General features: G+C 45.7%; 1 protein-coding gene across 1 annotated transcript in view; it reads right to left on the minus strand.

The window, feature by feature from the left end:
• The window catches only part of Nop60B (dyskerin pseudouridine synthase 1 Nop60B), a 77,053-nt gene that overhangs the window by 13,079 nt on the left and 37,601 nt on the right, over positions 1-26,373 (minus strand). Inside the window, exons 8-11 of the mRNA XM_065445816.1 lie at positions 23,360-23,503; positions 20,165-20,285; positions 14,191-14,309; positions 13,752-13,846 (exon numbers count right to left, since the gene is read on the minus strand). Coding sequence (XP_065301888.1) covers positions 13,752-13,846; positions 14,191-14,309; positions 20,165-20,285; positions 23,360-23,503 — 479 coding nt within the window. The remainder of the gene's footprint in view (positions 1-13,751; positions 13,847-14,190; positions 14,310-20,164; positions 20,286-23,359; positions 23,504-26,373) is intronic.

Here is a 26,373-nt window from a genome sequence, read left to right on the forward strand (position 1 = left end):
GAAAATTTTTATATTTGCACACCCCTATTTATAACGATACCACATACAGTCGAACCCACTTATTACGATACCACTTTTAACAATACATAAATTATAACAATGAGAAGCTGCTGCACCGTGAACTTTTGTATGTTTTTCATGGTGAAATAACCAGCTTACTTCAATGCCCTGATGCCGCATTATCGCTTATAATGATGAACTTTGGCTGCTGGGTGCTGTGCCGAAAAGTGAAATGCGAAATATTTGAAAAGAAAAAAGAAAACGAGAAATTCGAGCCACTGCACGATGGCCCACTGCCCCAACAGCCGCCATGCGCTCATATTCCAGCCTTCTCCGTACGCCTCTCTCCCGTCACCCTTCAATCCTTCGGAACATGAATGGGCTGCGCCCATAGCTCTAAGCCGCGCCACCCTCCGAAACACGTGGACCGTGCCAACTGCATTGCACTCAGATTGCTCGCCGGATCCTTATTCAGCACAGTTCTGCAAACAGCTTTAATTGTTCGTGTTCCTCTTTGTTGGTTGCTTTGAAAGCGTTCCTGGCCACGTGGTTTCTCAGCCTCGTTTGACTGGACACCGAAACAGAAGATGGCAGATTCACCTGCTTATCACTGGCAATGCAGAATGTTGCCGGTGAAAAGAAAGCACACGGCTATAGATTCGGAAACTTAGTGCTTCTAACTGATCAGCGGAAAAGGCGGGCTTTGTGCGCCAGGGCTAAACCAACACGGTGAAAGCCACTGACATTACCAAGCTCTGGGAGCACGTCACTACCAACGATGAAATAGGTGGTGCTTCGATGCAGGACTTCAGTGCAGATATAGCTGCCTTGCTCTGTGAGGAGATCACCAAAGGGGAGATCGTTGTCACCACAGACTGCGGCGTTGTGCGACAGAGGCGACAACAGCAGCGGCAGTGACGAGATTGACAATGGCCTGTCTTTGACAGCTACCCTGATGTTCACACAAAGTGCCCTGTCGGCGACCGAGTTGCTCATTGATTTCACGGGCACTAAGTTATTGCCTCCCGCATTTGCACAGCAGCTGGACGCAATGCATACCACGGTTGTGACTGTTATACTCCCGCGAGAGCAAGTGCAGATTTCTTACTACAGTAGAACCTCGCTGTTACGTTCCACACTGCTGCGTTTTTCCCGGCTGCTGCGTTGTTTTCATCCGGTCCCGGCATAGCTTCCATAGGATCCAATGTATAAGGAACCCCGCTGTTACGTAGTAGCTGTGAAAACGTTCCTGCATGATACGCCGCAACTTAGCACTCCGAACCCGCCTGGGATAAAGTACCGTATAATGCGGAATATAGGTCGAGGCGGAATATAGGTCGACCCCCTTACATTGAAGCAAAGAAGTCAACATAAAAATTATGAGGCACAAAACTTCGTTTTATTTAGTGGTGCCGCCAGACTCGTCACCTGCTCATCATTTGAGCTGTCTGAACTCTCGTCCGAAGACGATTGCTTTTCACTGGCTGCGTCCCACAACATGTCATCCTCGGTGCCGTCCAAGGAGTTGCTAATGCGACACTTCTTGAATGCCCGCACCACCATATCGTCGCGCAGCGAGCGCCAAGCCTGCAACACCCATGTGGCCACAGTGGCGAGAGGCGGCCTGCGCAGCCGGCCGGTTGGAGTCGTCGGGTTGTCGCCGGCCATCCACTGATTATATTGTTCACGGACATGGTCTTTAAAGGGCTTACTGAGTACGACGTCCAGTGGCTGAAGTGTTGACGTCATGCCTCCCGGAATGACGGCGAGTTCCGTCCTATCGTCGCAGAGTGCCTGCTTCACACCTGCTCGTCTTGGATGCCCGCAAAAGCCATCCAAGATGAGCATGCTCGGACACCGCAGGAGTGCGCCGGGTCGCCGATTCCAGACGGTCTTATTCCAATTGAGCATGAGGGCCTCGTCCATATAGCCCTTTTCATTCACGCGAACGACATCCCGCAGGAAAGCCTCTTTCGGCAGCGTCTTCCTCTTGAATATTATGTATGGGGGCAGCTTTTTGCCGTCTGCAGTACACGCAAGCATCACCGTGAAGTGCGAATGCTCGTTCCCCGTAGAAAGAAGCTTGACTTCTTTTGCGCCGTGTTCGCACACTGTGGTGGGCGACGGCATGTCGAACTACACCGGCGTTTCATCAGCGTTGTCGATCTGTCCCAATATGTAGCCATGCTGCTGCCGGAGACGGTTAACATAGCGCTGGAATTCGACCAGCTTGTCCTCGTATGCCTCTGGCAGCTTCTGGCAGATTGATGTGCGTTGTTGAAGTGCGAATCCCTTGCGTCGCATGAAGCGACGAACCCAATAAATGGAGCCCTTGAATTGTTCCTTGGGCAGTCCGGATTCTCGGGCAATCTCAATAGCTTTCATGCGGATGAGGTCTGCTGTCACTGGCAAAATCTGGCACGATGCTCGCGGACGAAATCCGCCACCGTCTTCGAGCTCCGGGTGCACCACGGCATAGAATAAAGAACCGCGCGGCACCGGCGAGTTGGGCGGCGTCGGTCACCAAGGAGACGATAACGATGCGGATGCCGAAAGGTCTGCACTCCTACATGATGCCAGAGGACTATTCAGGTTGTGCCAAGGGCCGGTATATAAGTCGAGGGGTGAACTTTTAGTAATATTTTTTTTTGAAAAAAACCTCGACCTATATTCCGCACTATACAGTAGGCAACGCGCTCCAACCACCATTTTGGCTTTTGACGAGTTTTGGCCGGGCTTGGCCAGACTTGGCTATAGAACTGGCTGCAAGAAGCCGCACGCCAGTTCGAGAGCCCGCCACTAAGTGGCCATTCGTGAAAAATGTTCCCACTATCATCACTGATAACGGTCACCGCATGGTTTTTGGACGGGTCGACTCACGGAGGAAGGAAACTGGGGAGAGGCCCTGACGTCACTCTTTGTGAAGCTAAAGTGAAGCCGGAAGTTGACATTGCTCATGGCGTTGCTCTGCCTGTCGGGCCAGCTCTCCTCTCTTGTTTACATTTCTTGCGAAACCACGCTGCGTCGTGCACAACCGGGCTGCTCGGACGCGCGCTCCGCAGCAATACTAATCAATCGTTAGCCATTAGCGTGATTACATCAAAGACGGCAAAATTTCCCGCAGATATTTATTCGTACGTTGCCATTGCCGTGGCGCGGTGACGACGAGGAGCACAAGCCGCATCACCTCCACCACCACCACCACCACCACCACCACCACCACCACCACCACCACCATCATCATCATCATGGACGAAGGCCTCTCCCTGCGATCTCCAATTACCCCTGTCCTGCGCCAACCGATTCCAACTAGCGCCCACGAATTTCCTAATTTCATCGCTCCACCTAGTGTATTGTCGTCCTCGATTGCGTTTCCCTTCTCTTGGTACCCATTCTGTAACCCTAATGGTCCAACGGTTATCTAAACAGCGCATTACATGACCTGCCCACTGCATTTTTTCCTCTTGATGTCAATTAGAATATGGTCTATACCCGTTCGCTCTCTGATCCAAACCACTCTCTTTCTCTCTTAACATTGTGCCTAGCAATCTTTATTCGATCGCTCTTTGTGCGGTCCTTAACTTGCTCTCAAGTCTCTGCTCCATATGTCAGCACTGGCAAAATGCACTGATTGCACACCTCACTTTTAAATAATAATGGTAAGCTTTCAGTCAGGAGCTGGCAATGTCTGCCGTATGCGATCCAACCTATTTTTATTCTTCTGTGAATTTCCTTCTCATGATCATGGTTCCCTGTGATTAATTGACCTAGGTAAACGTACTCCTTCACAGTCTCTAGTGGCCGACTGGCGATCCTGATCTCTTGTTCCTTTGCCGGGCTATTTATCATTATCTTCATCTTCTGCATATTAATATTCAACCGCACTCTTACACTCTCTCTGTTAAGGTCTCCAATCATTTGTTGTAACTTGTCTGCACTGTTGTTGAATAGAACAATGTCATCGGCAAACCGAAGGTTGCCGAGATATGTGCCGTCGATCTTTACTCCTAAGCCTTTCCAGTTTAATAGCTTGTATTCTTCTAAGCAAGCAGTGAATAGCTTTGGAGAAATTGTGTCTCCCTGTCTGACCCCTTTCTCTATAGGTATCTCCCTGCTTTTCTTGTGTAGAATTAAGGTAGCTGTAGAGCCTCTGTAGATATTCTTACGCGAAGGACGAGTCAGTAAGACGAGAAACTATTTACAGAATATATTTACAACGACAGTTGCAGCGCTGACCGGTTAGATTCACAGCGCGAGCCCAGTTCGTTCTTCCTCCACTTTTCTGAAGTGATGGCCCCTACGCGCCTCGTTCAAACAAACAAATACCACACGCATGTAGCAGTATTTTCCAAGCTTTTTACGTAAGTGTTCTGTACTCCTTGATTACGTAGTGCCTCTATGATTGCTGGTATCTCTACTGAATCAAATGCCTTTTCGTAATCTATATAAGCCACATAGAGAGGCTTATTGTACTCTGCAGATTTCGCGATAACCTGATTGATGACATAGATGTAATCCATTGTAAAGTATCTCTTCCTGAAGCCAGCCTGTTCCCTTGGTTGACAAAATCCAGTGTTGCCCTTATTCTATTGGAGATTATTTTGGTAAATATTCTATATAATACTGGGAGCAAGCTAATGGTCCCATAATTTTCAATTCTTTAATGTCTCCTCTTTTGTGGATTAGTATAATGTCTGCATTCTTCCAGTTTTCTGGGACCCTTGCAGTCGATAGACACTTTGTATAAAGATCCGTCAGTTTTCCAAGCATTATGTCTTCTCCATCCTTGATTAAATTAACTGTTTCAATTAAATCAATCGTCTGCACTGTTGCTGAATAGAACAATGTCATTGGCAAACCAAAGGTTGCTGAAATATCTGCCGTCGATCTTTACTCCTAAGCCTTTCCAGTTTGATAGCTTGAATTCTTCTAAGCAAGCAGTGAATAGCTTTGGAGAAATTGTGTCTCCCTGTCTGACCCCTTTCTCTATAGGTACAGTCAAATCCCGTTGCAACGAACACCACATTAACGAACATTTCAGATTAACGAACTTTTATGAAATCCCGTGCCGACTGCTTATAGTTTCAACGTAAAAATATTTCACTACTACGAACTTCAGAATAACGAACATTTCAGAATAACGATCGTTATTTAATTTCCGTGTCATCTTAACAACACCTCAGTACTACGAACTCATATCCCGAAATGCGAGGATTCTTAGATTTCCGTGTATCAAGTTAAGTTCAAGTTCAAGTTTATTCTTCTTCTAGTACAGACTAGAAACATCCTCCCGGGCTAAAAGCTGCCGTCAGCAGCTTGACTGGACCCAGGAGGCGTTATACATGGCAACGCGATAACAATAACTTTTTAGTACAAAAAACGTAAGCAGAAGTTTACTAAACATAAACTAAACATAAAATTGAAAAAACTGAGTTACATGCTTATGAATGGATATGTAAAAAAAAAAGATGCCTTTTTTTTTTATACAAGTAAACAAATAGGCAAACAAGAAAAAAAACATAGACATTTATATGCATCGTTATACATGAATATATGTGTTATAGGTTAACGAAATACATCTTCAACTCTTTACGAGAGAATTTATTAGCGTGAACATGATTATTTAGCATTTTCGGCAAATTGTGTTTAATAGATTGCAACTTATACTCGGTGCGAAAGCGCGGTACAAGCCAAGGTTCAGGATTTCTTAAATGCACAGGTATGTCATGGTGCTGCAAGGTCGCTAGTGATATAAGAAAATCTCTCCATTCTTTCCTTGCAAAATAAAATATTTGTAAAAGACGATATTCGTAGTATCGATCTACCCATATGATTTGGTATGTTTGCGATAATGTTTTTGTTGTTGATCGGGCTTCAATATTAGCAATGTGTCGGAAAAGTGTCTTTTGTAATGTAACTATTTTATTTATGTTAGTTCGCGTTGTCGTTGCCCATACTAAACTGCAGTAATTAAATTGCGAGGTGAACAATGCATGATAAATTTGTAGCTTGGCTTTTGTCGGCATGTAAGCTCTACAGCGTGATAGTACACCGGCGACTGCAGAAAACTTGTTTCTGAGGTTATTAAAATGGGCATCCCAACTCAAATGACATGAAAATGTTACTCCAAGTATTTTATGTTCATTAACTAGTGCTATGTGTTTGCCTAAATAAGTGATTGAATGTTCCAACTGAAAAGGTTTGTTTCTGGCTCTGAAAAGAATAGCTTTCGTTTTAGTGGGATTAATTCTGATCACATTTGAATGTGACCAATCAGATAATTTCATTAGCAATGCATTACATCTGATAATTAGTTCGTTTGCGTCTTTTCCACAGAAGAGTATAGTGCTATCATCCGCATATATAAAGAAATCAACTGTAGGATCTATATTTACTAAGTCATTGATATATAAGTTAAATAATAGAGGGCCCAAAACACTCCCTTGGGGCACTCCATTTTTAAGTGTCAAGAAAGAAGATAGGACGTTGTTAATACATACACACTGAGTTCTATTTCTGAGATATGATTCCATTAAAGCGAGTGGATGTCCGCGTACTCCATATATTGATAGTTTATATTTAAGAATGTCATGACTGATGGAATCAAATGCCTTGCTAAAATCGATGAAGAGCCCAAGGGCGAATTCTCCGTTGTCTATGCTTTGCACAATACTTTCTTTCAAGGATAAAAGGGCGGCTTCCGTAGATCTACCTTTTCTAAAACCAAATTGTGAGTCTGTTATTACATTATATCTGTCTAGAAACTTTGTTAGGCGCGTAGCAATAATTTTTTCTAGCACTTTGGAAAAAATGGGAAGGACAGATATTGGTCTATAATTAGAAACATTATTTATATCGCCATGTTTGTATAGCACAGATACTTTAGCTCGTTTCATGCCATCTGGGAAAGTCGCCGATTCTATAGCTAGATTGAATATATGGACCAACGTGCGGATAAATGGCAAGTGATGTAAGACATATTTTATTGGCTTAATTTGTAAATTGTCAATATCCAATGCATTGCTGTTATTAAGATTTTTTATTGTTGTAAACACCTCATGTTCGTCAGTTGGCTCCATAAATATAGTTGCTGAAACACATTTATCTAGCGAATGTATGACTTGGGAGTCATGGTTGTGCGTAACGCTTGCATTTACAAAATGGGTATTGAAATGGTCTGCCAGTGCTTTACCGATCAATTCGCAATTTGCGTAGCTTATCGACTTGGGTACACTACTTTTGGTTTGACGACCTCCGTCACGGCAGTCGGAGCTCTAAGCTAGCAGACGACGCAGCGCGAAGAGCGGGCCGCCTTGCAACTTGCTTCCCGCAAAAACCTGAGATGGCGCGGAAGGAGAAAGATGCGGGCGGAGACTTTTTTTTTTTTCCTTCTCCGTTGTGGAGGCAACAACGCACCAGGTTTTGTGAGTGGAGAGGCGGGGAGCATGGGCTCGTAAAACCTGAGACGGTGCGGCAGAAGAAAAAAAAAAGTAATAATTAACGCTGAAGCGGGCCTTTTTTTTTTCCTCTTGCGGAGGTGACGCATCACGTTTTTCTTGCTTGTTTTCTCAGTTGTTCGCGTGCTGTCACCCGTATCAGGCCTGTCCATCTTGTTTTTCTTCTGGTTATATTATTGTGTTAGAAGTGCGTGCCGGCGTTCACGTTGCCATGAGCTTAACAACTCTAAGCACGGCGAAGAAGCGATAGCAGTTTTCTTTGAGCGAGAGAGTAGAGATTTTTCGCGAGATAGAAGACGGGAAGAAACAAACCGTCGTGGCTAAAGAACGTGGAGTGGCGCGGTCGACGATCGCCACAATTCTCAAAGATAAGGAGAAAATCTTTAAGCACCAGCAAGAATCTTGCTGCACATTAAGGCAGCACCCGAAGACCGCGACGAGTCCGTGTCGGCCACAGATGCGTTGGACTGCTTGCGAAAACTCCGCATATTTATAGCCAAAGCGGCACAGCGGCCGAAGGCGTGCATAAGAATGCGGACAGTCTGGAATCGTTCGTGCTGCAGAGTCTGTGCTGCACCCGTCAGAAGACGATCACGGACTATTTCAAATAAATGTGCCTTGTCTGACGATCACGGGTGCATTGTGTGAGAAACGAGTTCAAGGAGGTACCGTTTCAAAGGTAGGACGCTTGCGTTACTGAAATGCTATTGTTATGGCTAATTTTTGGGCTTTCACTATAACAACCTTTCAGAATAACGAACATTTTCCCGCGGTCCCCTGAAGTTCGTTGTACCGAGATTTCACTGTATCTCCCTGCTTTTCTTGTGTAGAATTAAGGTAGCTGTAGAACCTCTGTAGACATTCTTACGCGAAGGACGAGTCAGTAAGACGAGAAACTATTTACAGAATATATTTACAACAACAGTTGCAGCGCTGACCGGTTAGATTCACAGCGCGAGCCAAGTTCGTTCTTCCTCCTCTTTTCTGGAGTGATGGTGCCTACGCGCCTCATTCAAACAAACAAATACCACACGCATGTAGCAGTATTTTCCAAGCCTTTTACGTAAGCGTTCTGTACTCCTTGATTACGTAGTGCCTCTACGATTTATAAAGATCCGCCAGTTTTCCAAGCATTATGTCTTCTCCATCCTTGATTTAATCAACTGTTATTCCACCTTCTCATCCCGCTCGTTTCATGTCTTGCAGGGCCCTTCTGACCTCATCACTAGTTATAGAGTTTCTGTATCCTGTTCACTGCTGTTTCTAAGTGAGGTATCGTGACTCCTCTAGGTATTGTATACAGGTCAGCTTAGAATTTTTCCGCTGCTTTTACTATATTTACAATATTGCTGATGATATTATCCTTCTTATCTTTTAGTGCATACATCACGGTTTGTCCTATGCCAGGTTTCTTTTTTACTGATTTCAGGCTGCGTTCATTTCTTACGGCTTCTTCAGTCTTTCTCATGTTATAGTTTCGAATATCAGTTATTTTCGCCTTGTTGATCAGTTTTGACAGTTCCGCGAATTGCGTAACGCTGTGCGGCCGCCAGTCCCATACAACCCCATAGAGCGCAGGACTCTGCGATTCTAGACGTTCTGTGCTCACGATGAAAGATTAGAAAAACACCCACATAAGCACAGCAGAGAGGTGGCTACGTGAGGCGGTTCGACTGATAACTGTAGAAGCGTCATTCAAAACAAGTAATTGTTCTTCACTTCCGGCGGCGTTTTCTCTACTTCCTTTTTAAATAAAAAGATGTTGATCCATAAATATTCTCATAAACAACGATTGACTTTTTTTATTATTCGCTTTTGCTCGCAGTTTGGTTGTTGCCTTGGCTCTCTCCCTTAGTAGATCGCTTAATTTCTCAACTCCTTGCGATTTTTGTTTCCAGTTGCCAATTTTGCACGAAAAGTGCTACGCAATTAGGGAAAAACAGACGAGGTAACAGGCGACAGTCATCTTGCTTATGGGTTTAAGGGTTATTGCAGGGTTTCATGATGGACGCTCTTTCACATTATTTTATTTCCCACCTTATCTAACCCATATCATGTGTATATGGTTCCGGGCATCTGCCAGCGTCGCGGCGAGCCGTAACTCAAGGAAATAATGAAGCAACGGGATAAGTTAAACGCAATTGGCGTTTTCTCCGGCCGCAACTCGTTCCCTTAGAGTACAGACCAGCTGAGTAACAGCCGCATCCCTCTCCTGGTCCCAGGATCAGCCTAAACAAAGAAGGTTGAACTAACAAAAGCGACAGCTATGCGCGTGACGGTTGAATAGATGGCGACAACTGAACACATCTCGATTTAATCACGCGGGTGCGTAATCTATGAGAAAACTGTCCTTCACATTACAAGAGGTGCCGATAACTACCGCCATCTAAAAGGAGTGAAAAAGGCAGCATAATGCTGACCGATGAACAGCTGCCAAGTCTCAACATTGATGTGGTGGCGCTTTAGGAATGTGTGAGAAGTGCTGGCGTGAATGGTGAGAGGGGGGGGGGGGGCAGTTTAGATATAGCAATGATCAGTTATAACGATTGGACTCTTCGTCCTTCTTGATATTGTTATAAGTCGACTGCACTGTACTTTCCCTCCACACCTGCTTGCAGCAGTCAAAGAAGCATGCATGCTTTAAAAGCCAGCTGCTGACCTCTACACTGTATCATAATGGCATGTACTACAGCATGTGAAAAACATGAACACAATGTTAAAGCAGACAGCGTTGCATACGGGTGACATACCAGCGAAAATTGCATTAATGAGCTTTCAAGCTGCTGGCAGAGTAAAGGGCAATTGCAGTTTGCTTTTGCTTTAACCCTTTCACGGACGTACCGGTACGTCTTCGCGCTCCACCCCCCCACCCCCAGTGCCACTGACATACCGGTGTGTTCTCTATCGTGCGTTCAAAATTTCGTGCCCGAGCACAAAGCTGGCGATGGATGGATGGATGGATGTTATGAGCGTCCCCTTTGGAACGGGGCGGTGGCTTGCGCCACCAAGCTCTTGCTACTATGCTGCCTAATGCCACGCCATCTGCTGGCTCTTTCTACAAGTTCATATTTTCATGCAGCACTGGGTTGGTCCATGTATTGAAGGGTACGGTGCGACTGCCACTAGCCCCTCTCTCTTTGCTGAGTGGCGCGGTGGCTCCGCGTTCACTGGATCATGCGTTGCACGCGTGTTCAAGGGTTGTTCTGCCATCTCCGCTGGTTTGAAGGTTTTTTTCTTCTGTTGGTGTGTCTGCTATGGCGCGTCAAGTTCAAGGGCGCATGTCGTTGCCTCTCCGAAAAGAGTGACTCGATTGCTGCTTTCGTTCTCTCGTCGCACCCTCGCTTCCGACTTGCAGCAGTAAACGTAAAGCCCTTCGAACTTTGTTTTAGCCTTTTTCCATCTCTCTCTGTCTTCTTGATCACACAACGTCCCATTTCTCTCCGTTGTGCGGGCGACTTGAAAGCACATCGTCCCTGCACGCGGTTACTTTTGGATGGCTGAGCACGCAGAACCTTCGTCTGCTCATTGGAGCGGCGGCTCTTCCGATTCAGAATACGAACCGAGCTCAGATTCGGACTCTGACTCTGACAGCGTCTCACGCGAGGAAGAGGTGAGTTCCGCATCGTCAGATTCAGATGTTGAACAAAATAAATAAATAAATAAATAAATAAATATAGTCAGGCTGATGATGATGATGATGTTTACTAACAAGAGCTGCAGAACACTGAAATGTGCATATTGCATTGACTATGTTATTTGTATACAAATCATAAAAAATAAATTGCTATGTTCATTCCCTGTTCTGCTCGTTCCCTGAAATCAAGCCGACACTGGGGGTGCGTCACGGCCAGAAAGGTCCGACAGCAAAAGGGTTAAAAGGAAGCTTTAGCTGGGGTGCTCCTATCTAAATAAATGTAAAAGGAGCATTCGCTTTTCTCATCAACCACTGCACCAAATTCGACGAGTATTGTTGCACTTAAAAGAAAAACTTAATATCTAGTGACTGTTAGATTTGAATTTTCAATTTACGTCGTCAACCTTTTATTAAAAGATGGCAAAAATTGCAAATCTTCAGAAAACGAAACTATCAAGTTTACAAGTCTGTAACTCATTAATGATAAATGATATCACAATTCTGCGAATTGCATGTAATAGTACATCTAAAGTGGACAAAATTAATATGCTACACATGAATCTAAAAAAGTTCAGTAATATGGAAATACAGCCTTTGCAGAACTGTTGTACACAACGTAACGAATGCATGTATGATATAAACTGACATATTGAATTTGTCTGCTTTGAATGATCTAATGCATGCCATTTACAGAACCACGACATCTGTTCTTGATGCAGAGCTATTAATTTGTAAACTTCGTGCTTCTATATTTTTCGAACTTTTGAATTTCTGAAAATTCTTTCAACAACATTCAGGCCCTAAATCGGAATTCCACGACCAACAGTCACCAGAATTTAGCTTTATTTTTCAAATGCAACAAGTATAATTAAAATCGGTCCGAAGGTTATCTCAGGATAGGCGGCGTCCGAGTTGGGCCCGAGCTAAAGCTTCCTCTTGATGTTGGCCCCTTAGCACCAAGGTCGCACTCTGCTGCCAAACATAGTTACTTGAAAAGGTAAGTCACTGATTGCGCTCAGACTGCAGGGGAGCTTTTATAACTTTGGAACAAATTTATTTCCTGCTTCCCCTGTCCCCACCGAGAGCTATGCTGGGCCAAGCTGCTCGAAGAAGGTACGATGTCGTCAATATACAGTCGAACCTCGATATATCGAACAGCGCGGTGATCGCAAAATAGTTCGATATAGCCAGAATTCGATATATAAAATCACGTAGAAAACGCGTCAAAAACTAGCGCAAATCAATCAATGAACCAATCATGGCGCAATAGATACTCACATGAAGCTTCAAACAAAGTATTTATTTAGTTCGCTGAAAGTACTGAAGCAGCGTAGCCTGCTTCATATTGGCAACCGCGTGCATGACCACGGCGTCCTCAACATAGTCCAAACGGTTCACAAGAGACAGTCCAGTGCCTTCTATTGCGCCGCAGTAGCGGCGTACAACGGCCCAAGCAGCTACAGCCTCAGTTGCAGTCGGGAGCGGGGCAACATCAGCGCTCGCTGGATCAGCCTCGGCAGTGTCTTCGTTTGGCCGCTCAGCAGTCACTTCTGCCGCGATCTCCACGTCTGTTAACTCCGCCACTGTTCCGGTGCCGTCGTCACCGCCAACGAAGTCCGCAATGCACATGATGTGTGGCTCAGCACCGACAATGCGCTCCAACTGGCTCCACGGCCGCCTCGATCACGCGCGCACGGCGGGGGCAAGCCTCGCCGTGCGAATAAAGAACAACTGTGTGCGCGCGTGATTGAGGCGGCTTGCACCGCCGTCACACTCTTGCTCCGTGCCCGCCGTACGCGCATAGGTGCGCGCGTGATCGAGGCGGCCGTGCTGGCTCCAAGCCGCCGCGTGTGTACGCCGCTACGTTCAAATGGCGCCCTCGGCGCAACCGATGTGGGCAGCTGTCGTACGCAGCAGTTTGGAACGCCGATCGCGCCGCCGCTATCTTCGAGAGTGTTGCGGGAAAGCTCGCCTCCTGTCAACAGAGCGCACTTGGTCTGGGGCGGCGGAGTTCGATATATCCATTTTACATCCGGCCCCGTTCGAAATAAAGAATTAAAAATGCATGCGATTTTCCATGTGATATAGAAATTGTTCGATATACGCAATAATTCGATATATCCGTGTTCGATATATCGAGGTTTGACTGTAGTATGCTCCTCTTGCAGTGGGGACGTCATATGTCCTGCATTGTTGAGTTATCTCTGAGGAACTATTACATGTAACTGATATTCTGTACAGGAAGAGCAAAAATTGAATTCGAATTTTACTTTACAGACAAGCTGAGCTGGAAGGACATCTGGGCAAAAACCTGTTGCAGCAGCTTGGCAAATGCCTCTCGTGCTTTTATTCTGTACAGTACCTCTGTTCGAAAGAGCATGACCCGTAATTATTGGCATGCACCACACAATCATAGAAATTGTAGTAAAGTACATGTGTGGCCTGCACAACCATGTGATCTTCAAAGCCTACACAATCAGTCATGCATTAGGCTGCCTACTTTTGGACTACCGAAACATCGCCTTGAGTGCCCAGTTACCGTGGTTCAGCCTCTAGCGACTAGTACATGCCCTATTCATAGAATTTACATTCCCTGAACTACACTGTACAACCAATGACTCATCGCACGAGTAGCACACGCAAAGAGAGCTGACACTCACGGTGCTCCCTCCTCGTATCCAGTGGGCGTGTTCTCGTTGGGACGGCCGTACTTGTCCAGCTTGCCGTCCTTGATCATCTGCTTCTTTTTCAGCGCCTGCAATGAGAAAAAACATCCCTCTCCAACAGACAGTCAAGGTGTCCCGGATCTCTGAGGAAGGTTCCAAACCAAAAACCCCGCCACCTGCCATTCTCACACCACTTTTCCCTGCATTTTCCATTATAACACACATGTGCTGCACCTCCATTTGCACAATCTATACTACAATCTCAGCATAGGAGGCTTTCATTAAACTACCTTCAAAATACAACTGCCAACAATAAAGCAAAAAACCCTCTGGTCGGCAGCACAGTAGTGCTGCAGCGACTGAGACCTGTCAGAACTGAAGCTGTCTTGGCTAGTCTTGTCTCTACACAAATTTCAAACTCATTGGTACTCACATTTGGCCCAAGGCCCCACTTGCGAGGGTAGGTGTCCCGCTCCATGACGACCCGCTTGATCTTGGCAACAATGCCATGGTCACATGTGGCAATGGTGGATGTCGACATCAGTGCAACACCTGTACATAAAACACACCAGAGACTTTTCACACACAACTCGTGACTTGTGGCAAGCATAATGTAATGTGTAGTACAGTCAGCCCGCTTATAATGAACCTGGGCATCACGCGATGTCTGTTCATTATATGCCGAAGTTCTTAGTAAGTGGACCACAGCTTAAAGAAAGTGGCTAGTCTAAACACGAAATTTATTTCTCTGCAAAGAAGTTCGTGATGCTCGTTTGTTTCTGCAATGCCGATCTGATGAGGGCAGTCCTCCAGTTTCCTTATGTGGGGACGATACACTACAAATAACTTTTCTTATTTCTTTATTTTTTAGTCATATGGCTAAAATTTCAACAGTTAATGTATTCTTACCAGCCGATTCCAAAAATGCAATTAATTTTTTCCTACAATAAATATTTTTAGTGACATCCGAAGCAGAATGTCTTGTTTAGAGCTTAATTAGCTAATTAACAGCAACTTGCATGGTAAAGTACAGCACACGGAATCAATTCTGAATGTTCATAGTGTGTCGTAGAGTATAAGGCACTGTTTTACGCTATTTGGAAGCGAAGTTATAGGTTGTCAAACTAAGTCAAAAAGATGCCTGCCTTGATACTAGAACAAAAGGCTCATTTTGAAAATTGTCTCGAAAACGTATTCTAAAAAAATTCACTTCTCAACAACCACATTCATTTATCTTACTAAGAAAAAAAAAAGTTATAATGATAGCCCAAGTAGAACAAAAAATATCACTATAGCAAACGGGAATGGCATGCAAATTGTTGTTTTGAGAAATCTAAGAAAAACGTTCCAACACATCTTTACTGCAGGAAAAACAACTATAATTCATCAAAATTCACCAGAAGCATAGTCTGGATGCATCCTGGTTTCATGTTTCCTCATCACCAGCTTTCCAAGTTCCAGTGAGGCTGTCCATTTCTCGCTAGAACTGATGCTACGGCAGTGCTCTTTCTTTCGTGCTTTCTTGGAGCCAGTGCTTGTGACAGACATGTCCATCTGCCCCAATATTGCTGTTGTGGAATGGAGATTTCCGGTGTTAAAGCGCAGCACTGCTTTTTTACAGCCGCTTCCACTGTGAAGAGCGATGCATGTTTCACTTTTGAGACCTAACTCCAAATTATCGAATGGAAGCTCTATTGGAGTTCTGCAATTTGCCTCGTTGGCATCTTTCGAGCAAAGCTTTTCCCAACAAGTGGGTATAAAGAGGCAGCAGTGCTTTCGTGACATCTTTTGGTAGATTGTAGACATGTCTCGGGTCAGGCTCTCCCTCTGCTTTTGCAGCATTATGCCAACACCATGAACCTTCGCCAGCTGGGCACAAGCTGTGGTCCGGGCATTCGGCCGTGGATGTGACGTGGCGGTAAGTGGCCATCACAGCTCTTTTCATACCTGCCCCGTCACCTTCATGAGACTTCAATGCCCAGCCATTGTATGTGCTCAGCCTGGTTACGAGTTCACCTGTCAGCCTGCATCTTACACCAAGGCTCCGCTTATTCTCACATTTACGCTTCTGTACCAAGCTTCACGAGGCCATCCCCATCCATTTTTGCCCATGGCTTGCGCACTCCTCTTTCTTCACCTCAATATAACCTTTCACTTTTGCCTCCTGAATAGCAGAAAATGTTTTGCTGTCGCCATCACACAGCCATCACACAACATAGTTGTGTAGCATAGGCCATGGCGTTTGAATGATCTCTGAAAAAGGATCACAGCTGCCTGCACCTCCATATGGCCAGCTTTGATATCAGTGCTTTTTTGGCATTCACCTTTATGGTTTGAGCTCCACACTCCGTAGCCATCGGTATCAGGCTGCGGGCTCATCTCACATGCTAAGCAAAAGTTGGACAAAACCACACAGTCGATGACAAACCCACTGAATACTTCGATCATTGTGCCAGTGCCGATGTGGGAAGTGTGGCCTCGCGTCATCCACGTGCTGTTGTAGCTAATGGCAATATTGCCCCTGTGGCCGAAACACAACTCTTCGTAAAGAGTTGCAACTTCCGTTGCGCATTTGCTCATAGCACCCTCTGCTGCTCGCATGGAAGCAAATGCCAACCTGTTCTTCAAATGCTGCTGGTATGTCTTGTGGTGCATGCCGCGGTGAGAAATTCCCATGGCTGCGAAAATGTCATTCATTATTGTCCTGCCCGTTGCCAGTGGCCTCCATCGCTCTCGCGGCAAGGTTTACGCCAAATGGGTTGCCCGTTTTCACGCTGTCCACCTGCGGCGAAGTTCAGTGATTGTGCGACGCCACAACGCTCTCTGGCACACCGCTGAAATTATGTTGATGTGGCTTCACACACAAACGCACAGGGCACTTGGAAGCCGTTCCGATCTCTGAGGGTTGTTGTTCTGTCGGGCCGCCTGATGGAGACGACGCGTAAGTAGCCTTCCAAGTCATCTTCACCTCACAATGGCTGCGGAACTTAGGATCAGAGAGCCAGTGATAGATATGCAGCTGCTAGGTGCTTTCCAGAATTGTATGATGCCTTGATCATTTCTGCAGCCAGATGTGCCAGCCCAAGGGGCCTAGTGAACTGAGCTCATGATGAAGTTCGCTTTATGAAGAAGGTAGGGGGGGGGGGGGGGGGCCATGATGGGTATCGTTACGAGCTGTCATGACAATATGATCATACAGTGAACGCGCAATATGCTTGGTTGCAGGTCTGAGGTGCCAATGCGCGAAATGCCCAGCTGCGGGCTCGAGGAGTCGACCCTCGATGCTCTTATTCGCGCACTCCGAGGTGCCGACGCACGAAATGACTAGCCACAGATAAAAGGAGTCGACGCTCGATGCGCTTATTCGCGCAGTCCGAGGTGCCGACGCGTGAAATGCCTAGACCCGGGCTCGAGGAGTCGACACTCGATGCTCTTCTTTGCGCACTCCAAGGTGCCGATGCGCGAAATTCCCAGCCGCGGGCTCGAGGAGTCGACACTCGATGCTTTTGTTCGCGCACTCCGAGGTGCCGACGCGCGATATTCCTAGCCGCTGTCTCGAGGAGCTGACGCTCGATGTACTTAGTCGCACGTCTTAGTCCTGCTTAGTCCGTCTTAGTACTTAGTCCTGCTTAGGCGAGGGCCCGAGATGTCCGCGCGCAATGTGCTTGCCCGACGAGCCAAAGAATCCTATGCGCGAAATGCTTAGCGGCGGTACGAGGATTGCATGCGCGATGTGCATGGTCACAACTTCCAAAACACCGTGTGCTGAAAGGCCTAGCCACATGTCCGAGGATGCACGCACAAATCTTGGTCGCGAAGTCCGCGTCGCCGATGATCGGAATACTTTGCCATGGGTCTGAGACATCCATAAACGTAGGGATCGGCCATGCTACCGCAATGTACGTGTAGCACCCATTTTGACACGTCGAGATAACGGCGAGTGGAGACTTCCAGGCTCGCGAGGTGCAAAGAGCCGTGAAAGAGCCGAGCAGACGACGCGAGCACCGGACCAATGGCGAACCGCGCTGCAGTCACGTGGCGGGCGCGACCAATCGCAGACTCCGGCACGGCCTTCAATCATTTGCTTTTTGTGTGCTTGTTTCTGTACGGAGGAGATAGCTGAAGCAGCAAATTTAAAGACGGAGAAATGCGCTTTCTAACGACACCAAGATGGCGGCGCTCGGTTGCGCCGTTCCAGAGATACAGTCAAACCCCGTTACAACGAACACCACATTAACGAACATTTCAGATTAACGAACTTTTATGAAATCCCGTGCCGACTGCTTATAGTTTCAATGTAAAAATATTTCACTACTACGAACTTCAGAATAACGAACATTTCAGAATAACGATCGTTATTTAATTTCCGTGTCATCTTAACAACACCTCAGTACTACGAACTCATATCCCGAAATGCGAGGATTCTTAGATTTCAGTGTATCTGTCACGGCAGTCGGAGCTCTAAGCTAGCAGACGATGCAGCGCGAAGAGCGGGCCGCCTTGCAACTTGCTTCCCGCAAAAACCTGAGATGGCGCGGAAGGAGAAAGATGCGGGCGGAGACTTTTTTTTCCTTCTCCGTTGTGGAGGCAACGACGCACCAGGTTTTGTGAGTGGAGAGGCGGGGAGCATGGGCTCGTAAAACCTGAGACGGTGCGGCAGAAGAAAAAAAAAAGAAGTAATGAACGCTGAAGTGGGTCTTTTTTTTTTTTTTTCCTGTTGTGGAGGTGACGACGCATCACGTTTTTCTTGCTTGTTTTCTCAGTTGTTCGCGTGCTGTCACCCGTATCAGGCCTGTCCATCTTGTTTTTCTTCTGGTTATATTATTGTGTTAGAAGTGCGTGCCGGCATTCGCGTTGCCATGAGCTCAACAACTCTAACCATGGCGAAGAAGCGAAAGCAGTTTTCTTTGAGCGAGAGAGTAGAGATTCTTCGCGAGATAGAAGACGGGAAGAAACAATCCTTCGTGGCTAAAGAACGTGGAGTGGCGCGGTCGACGATCGCCACGATTCTCAAAGATAAGGAGAAAATCTTTAAGCACCAGCAAGAATCTTGCTGCACGTTACGGCAGCACCCGAAGACCGCGACGAGTCCGTGTCGGCCACAGATGCGTTGGACTGCTTGCGAAAACTCCGCATATTTATAGCCAAAAGCGGCACAGCGACCGAAGGCGTGCATAAGAATGCGGACAGTCTGGAATCGTTCGTGCTGCAGAGTCTGTGCTGCACCCGTCAGAAGACGATCACGGACTATTTCAAATAAATGTGCCTTGTCTGACGATCACGTGTGCATTGTGTCAGAAACGAGTTCAAGGAGGTACCGTTTCAAAGGTAGGACGCTTGCGTTACTGAAATGCTATTGTTATGGCTAATTTTTGGGCTTTCACTATAACGACCTTTCAGAATAACGAACATTTTCCCGCGGTCCCCTGAAGTTCGTTGTACCGAGATTTCACTGTATTGTGGCTTGATAAACGCAGCTCTTTCTTGATTTCCGTGAAATTTTTCGCCACCTTGGCTGATAAAACATTTTTTTAGAGCACTTCTACGTGGTTTATATGGATGATATTTCGGAATCAGATAGAAAAAAGTTATAGAAACTGAAAATGTGATTTTCAAAAAATCAATTTTTTTGGCTATTTTTCGCGATGTAAAACCCGCGTTCTACCTCAAGCGGGATTTTTTATTATTTTCCGATCAAATTTAGCTTCTAGATTTTGTGGAGGGATTCTTGAATGTATAAACATAGCGCAAATGCACTTATCCAAAAATCTACATTTTTGTGATTTTTTGCCGTTTCAATACCCGTGTCCCCTTATGTGGGTACGGTTTAATGAGGCTTTACTGTAATCATAAAGCTTGATACAACATTTGTAAAACCGAAAGAGGAGGCCAAATTCGTAAACTTTACGAAAAATTCAGGAGGGTTGGCAGGTATGTGCGTGATACTGCACAAAGCAATTAAAAAAGCCTTCTTTGAAGGGACGGAGTCTAGTGGCGGAGTGACGCAGGCCGCACTGGCAACAGGAATGTGGCCAGCGTATCAGTGTGGCATCTGTGCTGGTTGCGCGGTGGCTCAATTGTTCGTATCAACTGCAGCGCAAAAAGAGGTTCAAAGCATTCAAAATTCAGCGCGTTGTAAGCTGCTAATGAACTTGGGCCAGGACTTTTGGCAAAATTTCTATGATCTTGAAATTTGTATTAGGCATGATTGCATCACTGAGATTCTACTGCAATGCTACGCAAGGCCAAGCTGTGCCAAATGTCAATACTGCATGTCATTAGCCTGCCAATAAGACACTGAATGCTGCAAACTACCGATTCAGGCAGTGTCACTGAGAAATGCTGAGTACTGTCCACAGAAGATGCGAATGCGCAGTGAACAAATATCAATCAAGAGAAATCCTTACCGAGACAGATGGCTTCACCCTTGGTGGTAATAATGACGACTTCCTCGTTGTTCTCGATGCCATCCTCGTAGCGTAGCACTCCGGGCAGCATCACCTTGGCACCATAGCACACTGCATTCACCTGCACAGCACCACATTTCCATCAGCATCTCTGGTCCCAATCAGGAGCAGCAAAACCGAGACCCACGTGCGTGACATATGCATCGGGAGACAAGCTTTTCGCACAGCTCAACCACATGCACAATGCGCACTTCTGTCACATAAGCAAAGGCAGTGCAGGCAGAAAAAGTGTTCCATACTTATTTTCAGCAATACACTTCCGAAACACAGTCGTGGCAAAACAGCAGCTAGGACCACGATACATGCCGTATTTACTCGTATAATGATCACTCTTTTTTGTAAAAAAAAAGAGGCGCAAATTCAGGGATGCGAACATTACGCTGGTTAAATTTCCAGCGCAAAGAAACATTTTCTTTTTTCATCCCGCGTTTGCTGCGGCATGACAACGGGTCAACAAGCAGGCGGCTGCCGCTGTCAGTGCTGGACACCCAAACAACAATGGCGGCCGGCTAAGCAAGCCAAACGCGTCGAACACGATTATTTTTCTTCGCGTGAGTACATTATGCACATTGAAACAGTTTCTTTCGTATCAGTAACAAATATTGTTAATATTGGCAAGTGTGCGACAATAACGTAGCCATGTCCACTTTGAGGGGACAGAAACAGAGATGGGCATGCTGCTAAAACTGCGGCATTTGTCTTCACTCCTATCCTAGTATGGCACATTTCCGCTAAGGGTGGGCAGTATCTTAGATACGTTACAAGCATCGGCGTATGAATAAGGTACGCTTCTAATGTATCAGTCTAAACGTGACCACTATCGTTGCCGCTGGCGATTTTTTGCATGCCCACGAGTGCAGATGGGAAGAATCGAAAGGCGCCTTTTATGTTGTTGTTGACCAAAACCATTATGAAGCCTACAAATAATAAAGCTGAAGCAAGTTTGGTTGTAGCTTTTTTTTATGGAAGTGCAGAAAGTGATGAAAAGAATAAATAGGGCATCTGCTTAAGAATGTTGGATGCATGCAGACCACTTGGTATGTCTTCAAGAGTCGTTCCCGTAGCATTTAACAGATGGTAAGCGCGATCATCATTAGCTAGACTTGGCACGCAACATATTGCTGCGACAAGTTCAGAGTGCGATCATTACACAGGAAAGAAAAAATCTAATTTTGATGAGAAAATTCAGGGGTGTGATCATTATGCAAGTAAATACGGTACACTGGCACACCTTGTAGACTTCTGTAAGGGCTGCTTTTTTGTTCTTTTTTTTTTAATTTTGACGAAGAGCGGTCCTTTTGTGGGACCGAACATTTTGGTCAAAACTGTGCCTGCCGGCCCAACTACAAGTTCATCTCCGAGCTTTTGTGGCCCTTTCTTCACAAATTGTGACGCCAACGGTACCATGCACGTGGTGTCACCAGAGTAAAAGCTGCCACTTGGTCCATCTGCGAGGGATGTCAGTTCTGCTAGCATGTCGTTGCCCAAGCGTCTGCACGCTAGCTCTTTTTCATCATCTAGCCCTCATGCGCAATTAATTGAATTCATTTTGTCTACCATGCCTTGCATTGTGTGTGCAGTGGCAACAGTGGGTAGCCAGAAAGCTTGGAGTCGTGGTAACCAGATGTGAATCGTGTAAAAAAAAAAGAGTGCCGATGCAATGTTCGTTATTTATGTAGTTCTCAAATGTCTCGTAGATAAGTATACGTGGCAAGAGGGAAAGAGCACCTATGAGGAGGGTAGAGAAGGTGAGCAAGAAATTGCTTGCTCACTGTTGAGCTCAAAGTAGATTAGGAGCTTTTTATAGACCAAAATATGTTAGGTGCACAGACACGGACACAAGAACAGGGAAACGAACACAAACACTATCAAATGAAGAGCCGCCTAGTGGCAGAAACACACGCCCGCCTCCCTTTTTTCTGATGTGCATCCCCACAAACTAGCTCAACTTTCTCTAGTGGGCGACATCAGTCATTTGCTAGAACATGTCGTGCCAAAAAGCAGAGTAGCAGCACCACCATATTCGTTCGTTTCAGACTTGTAAGTGTGCCCTCCTGTTGCACATAAGAATCCAATGACTTCTATAACAGCCGGGAAAAGAGGGTTGCCTCAAGCAAAGGCCTCAGGTGCGTCATATACAATTATTTCTTGTCTCACATTGTCATGCATCTTAGCACTGGCTTATAAGGAGGGGACAATGGCAGCAATTGCCAGGTGCTAGCTATTCAGAGCAAATTCCCAGATGAGCCATTTGAGATCTCCAAAGCAACTGACAGGACAGGAGGAGGAAAAGCATGCAGGGAATGTGCCAAGTTAGTGTCGGTCAGATCGAGAATAATGGGCTTTATGCCACGCATGATAGGCTATGTGACAACAGAACGAAGACAGTGCTACTTAAAAAAAAAAAAAACTCTTTAGTTCACGAACACATACATGCATTAAACACATATATGCTGAAAAGGAAATTATGCCATCAAAAAAAGTCATTTTCAATAAAACCACATGGAATTTCAGGTGTCAATCTGGTGCCATGCGGTATAAAATATGTTCAATGATAGGAGACCCTCCGCTACCACTGTCTCACCTTCTGCGAGCTGCAGAAGGCTCTGAAGGGTTTTCCTCTTTTCTACTTCTTCCTCAACCTTAGCTCCGTCCAGTTGCGGGGTCAGCTCACCTGGATCTGAGTCACAATTTCATTTTTTTCATCTCTTTCCTGGTTTTTTTTTTTCATGCCAGAGGCAGCATCAAACAAAAGTTGGCTGGCTGGCTGGCTGAGTCATTCTTCCATTAATAATGTTTAATGTGGTTGAGTAATTCATTCATTCGTTAGCAATGTTTAATGTTTTAAACCTACACCGGGCAATGAGAGATGCCACAACAAAGGGCTCCACATCTATTCTGATCACCTGAAGTTTTTTTTAACATGAACGCACGGCTCACCTCACGAGCATCGTTGTATTGGCCCCCATTGAAACACCACTCCCCTGAGTAACAACTGAGCCCACAACAAAGTGCACAGCAGCAGAATCACAGCAGGCCATCATGCAAAATGAGATCGCCTGTTTCGCTGATGCAGAAACGCGAGTGTTCACAACCGGGATGTCATGCCCACAGCCCCAAGAGAAGGCAGCTCACCGCACTGTCCTTCATGACAATTCGCTTGTGGCTGACTAGCAGGCGTTCCAGAGGCTGGATGACTCGTCGCAGGTAGTCCTCGTCCCGGTGGTTCTCAAACAGCCACTGGGCATCCAGCACATCGTGCATGGTCACCATGTTGCTCTGCAAACGATGAGGACAATGAGGAAGGGATGTTCCCACAGACCATCATCGCACGTGACAGGAAGTTACTACACCACACAACAATAGCAGACTTAAAGAAGTTATGCGGGTGCTGAAGCAAAAACAAAATTTCGGGCCGCATAAGAAAACCTAGTTTTTGACGATGTAGATATAAAAAACGGCGCCGTGTAAAATTTTACATTTAAAATACAGTTGAACCCCGTGACAATGAAATCAGTGGGGTAAGTGAAACTTGCTTTTACGAGAATTTCGTTGTGTGAAATGACACAATTTTGTTGGCCTAAATTGGCATGCCTTGCTTGATGCTATCTAGAACCAAATTGCCAGCAGCACAAAATGCACCCCATGTGATGGCAGCACTGGGTTAACGACAATGGCATGATCCGTCTTCGGGCAAAACGCCATTTGGCGATGCCGAAACTGCACACGATGCCTGCTGAGTGGTACAGAAACCAGTGTGCTTAAAGCAGGGGTTGTATTCTCAGACAACCATCTTCAGGGACACTTTCACTAGATTTGCGTGGCTTGCACCAGATGCATTGATGCCTGCGGACAACAGCATTCTTGCAACAATGCCTGGCACGCATTCGCGAAAGTATTTTCGAAAGTGACCATCCATGAATATGACCCCACTTTCAATCACAGCTGAAGTGCGACAGCCCATGCTGTGGCTACATACATCTCAAGTGCCATACAAAATTACACATCAGCGGGACATGAACATTGGCTTCATTGTGCTTCATTTTCGCTGAACATCACAGGTCAACCTCAACACACAGAGCCACAGTTTGCAATGTGCATGGTGCACAAGCCATCACATATTAGTACAGGTGATGGCGATGCAGTTCCGCCATTTGAAATGGGCAATCAACAAACTAAATCCTTAAACCCCTGCTGGCCCATTGGAGGCACTCCGCTTGCGTTTCTTTCGCATGGACCTGATCGCTTTGTATTCATTAGGGGTGCGGAAATATATTTTCAGTTCGAAGCGAATTCGAATAATCAAGACTAAGTGCAAGTTCAATCAAACATATTTTAATACAATTAAGATTGGTTTTGCTAAACTGTAATTGCTTTTTCACCAACCACGGGTAAGGCATAAAAAAAAGCAACTTTATTGCACAGCAAGCAATGTACAAAAAAATTATGCTGTGGGGTCAAGAAAATTCTCTATAGTCGAGCCCACTCATAACAATGCCGGCTTAACAATATATCGGATATAACAATTAAATTTAGCTATGGGGTACTGTGAAAGAAAAAAAAAACAACCTATAAAATCCACAAATTGCTCTTTTCTTTTTTTTTAAGTAGGGAAGCCTCTTTGCCACAACTTCCTTTGTGCTGTGCACACCACCCTTTTCCCACATGGCAAGTCTTCGTCGCATTGCCAGGACAAAGAGAAAAAGAAACAAAAGAGAGAAAAAAAAAGAGAAAAGAAACATTGGTAGTTTTGCCACGTCCATAGGAGACACAGAGGGGCGACTAAGGCATGATGCGGTGGGTGCAAAGCGCGCACAACACAAAGGTGAGGGTGGCGAAGCAGCTAGTGTTCTTTTACTTTGATTGGATTCTTCTCGGTGCAGACACCTAGCAGCCAGATTTAACTGTTACAGCCAAATATGTAGCATAGGAACACTGCAGTGAGCGGTTTGTTTTGCCATAGAAAACACATAAAAGTTCAGGGTGGGGCAGCTGCACATTGTTACATTCGAGTATCATTCAAACCGGTAATGCTATAAAACAGTTTGACTGTGTTTGTTTCTGTCTAAATGAATTGTTAAATGTTTCTCCCTTCTGGTTTTTCCGTGCAACACGGTAATAACAATGGGATTTTCATGGCACTTGTTATGTTTCTATAATACAGTCTAAACCTTTGATAACGTAACCCCGCGACAATAAAATTCTCACAACAACGAAATACTTTCATATCCCTAACTAGCCCATACGATTCAACGCATTTTGTACCTCTCAACAACAAAATGTCGTACTACAAACAATTCCACATCAACGAAATTTGCCGGAACGTAACCTTACATATAACCTACTCTTGCACGGCTAGCAGGCTCAAAAATACGCTCAAATACAATCACTTCGCACTAAAATAGCGCAAAATACTGCCAGATTACACTTGCTTGGGCACCGGCATTTTTATTTGCATAAACAACCAAGCGTCGGGAGTTCCGGAAACACGTCATGGCCAGCATCTTGTTTGATGATCGGCCATTCGAAGCGGCGGACATGTTGCTACTGACATGTGATGACGGTTTTTGCACACGTAGTGCAGTGCTTAACGTGCACCTTGGCGAGCAAAATGCAGCAAAAACAAGGAAATTCACATCCCACCAACGTGGAATTGTTCATGGCACTTGAGACGGTTGTCGCAGCATGAAGTGCCATGCATCGGGCCATGATTGAGCAATCGCCCAGGAATACGCATCCCTTGCTTCAAGAACGCTGGTTTTGGTGCCAACCAACAGGTATCCTGGATTTGGCACTGGACATGGATTTGAGCAAAGGGGCCATGATGTCCATCGACTGCCTTCGGGTATACGAGACACGGTCACTTTCACGCTCGGCACAGGACACATCGGCGCCTGCTTGTGTGCACTGCTGCTATGCATCCGGTGCCGAGTTATGCGAAATCTTGCAAAAGTGATCGAACCTCCGAAAGCAATTGACCGAGAATACTGCTCCACGGCAGCAACGCCACTGCTGATCGACGCATGCAGCACACTTTGTACTGTCGGCAATGTGGTTTCATATTCTTGAGCAAATCTTGCCAAAGTAGGCTAACGGAATTTTGACGGTAAAGTTTCATTCTGCAATGCATTACCTATCTGTGCTGTCTC

This window comes from Dermacentor albipictus, chromosome 1 (assembly GCF_038994185.2).
Source record: "Dermacentor albipictus isolate Rhodes 1998 colony chromosome 1, USDA_Dalb.pri_finalv2, whole genome shotgun sequence".
Lineage (NCBI taxonomy): Eukaryota > Metazoa > Arthropoda > Arachnida > Ixodida > Ixodidae > Dermacentor > Dermacentor albipictus.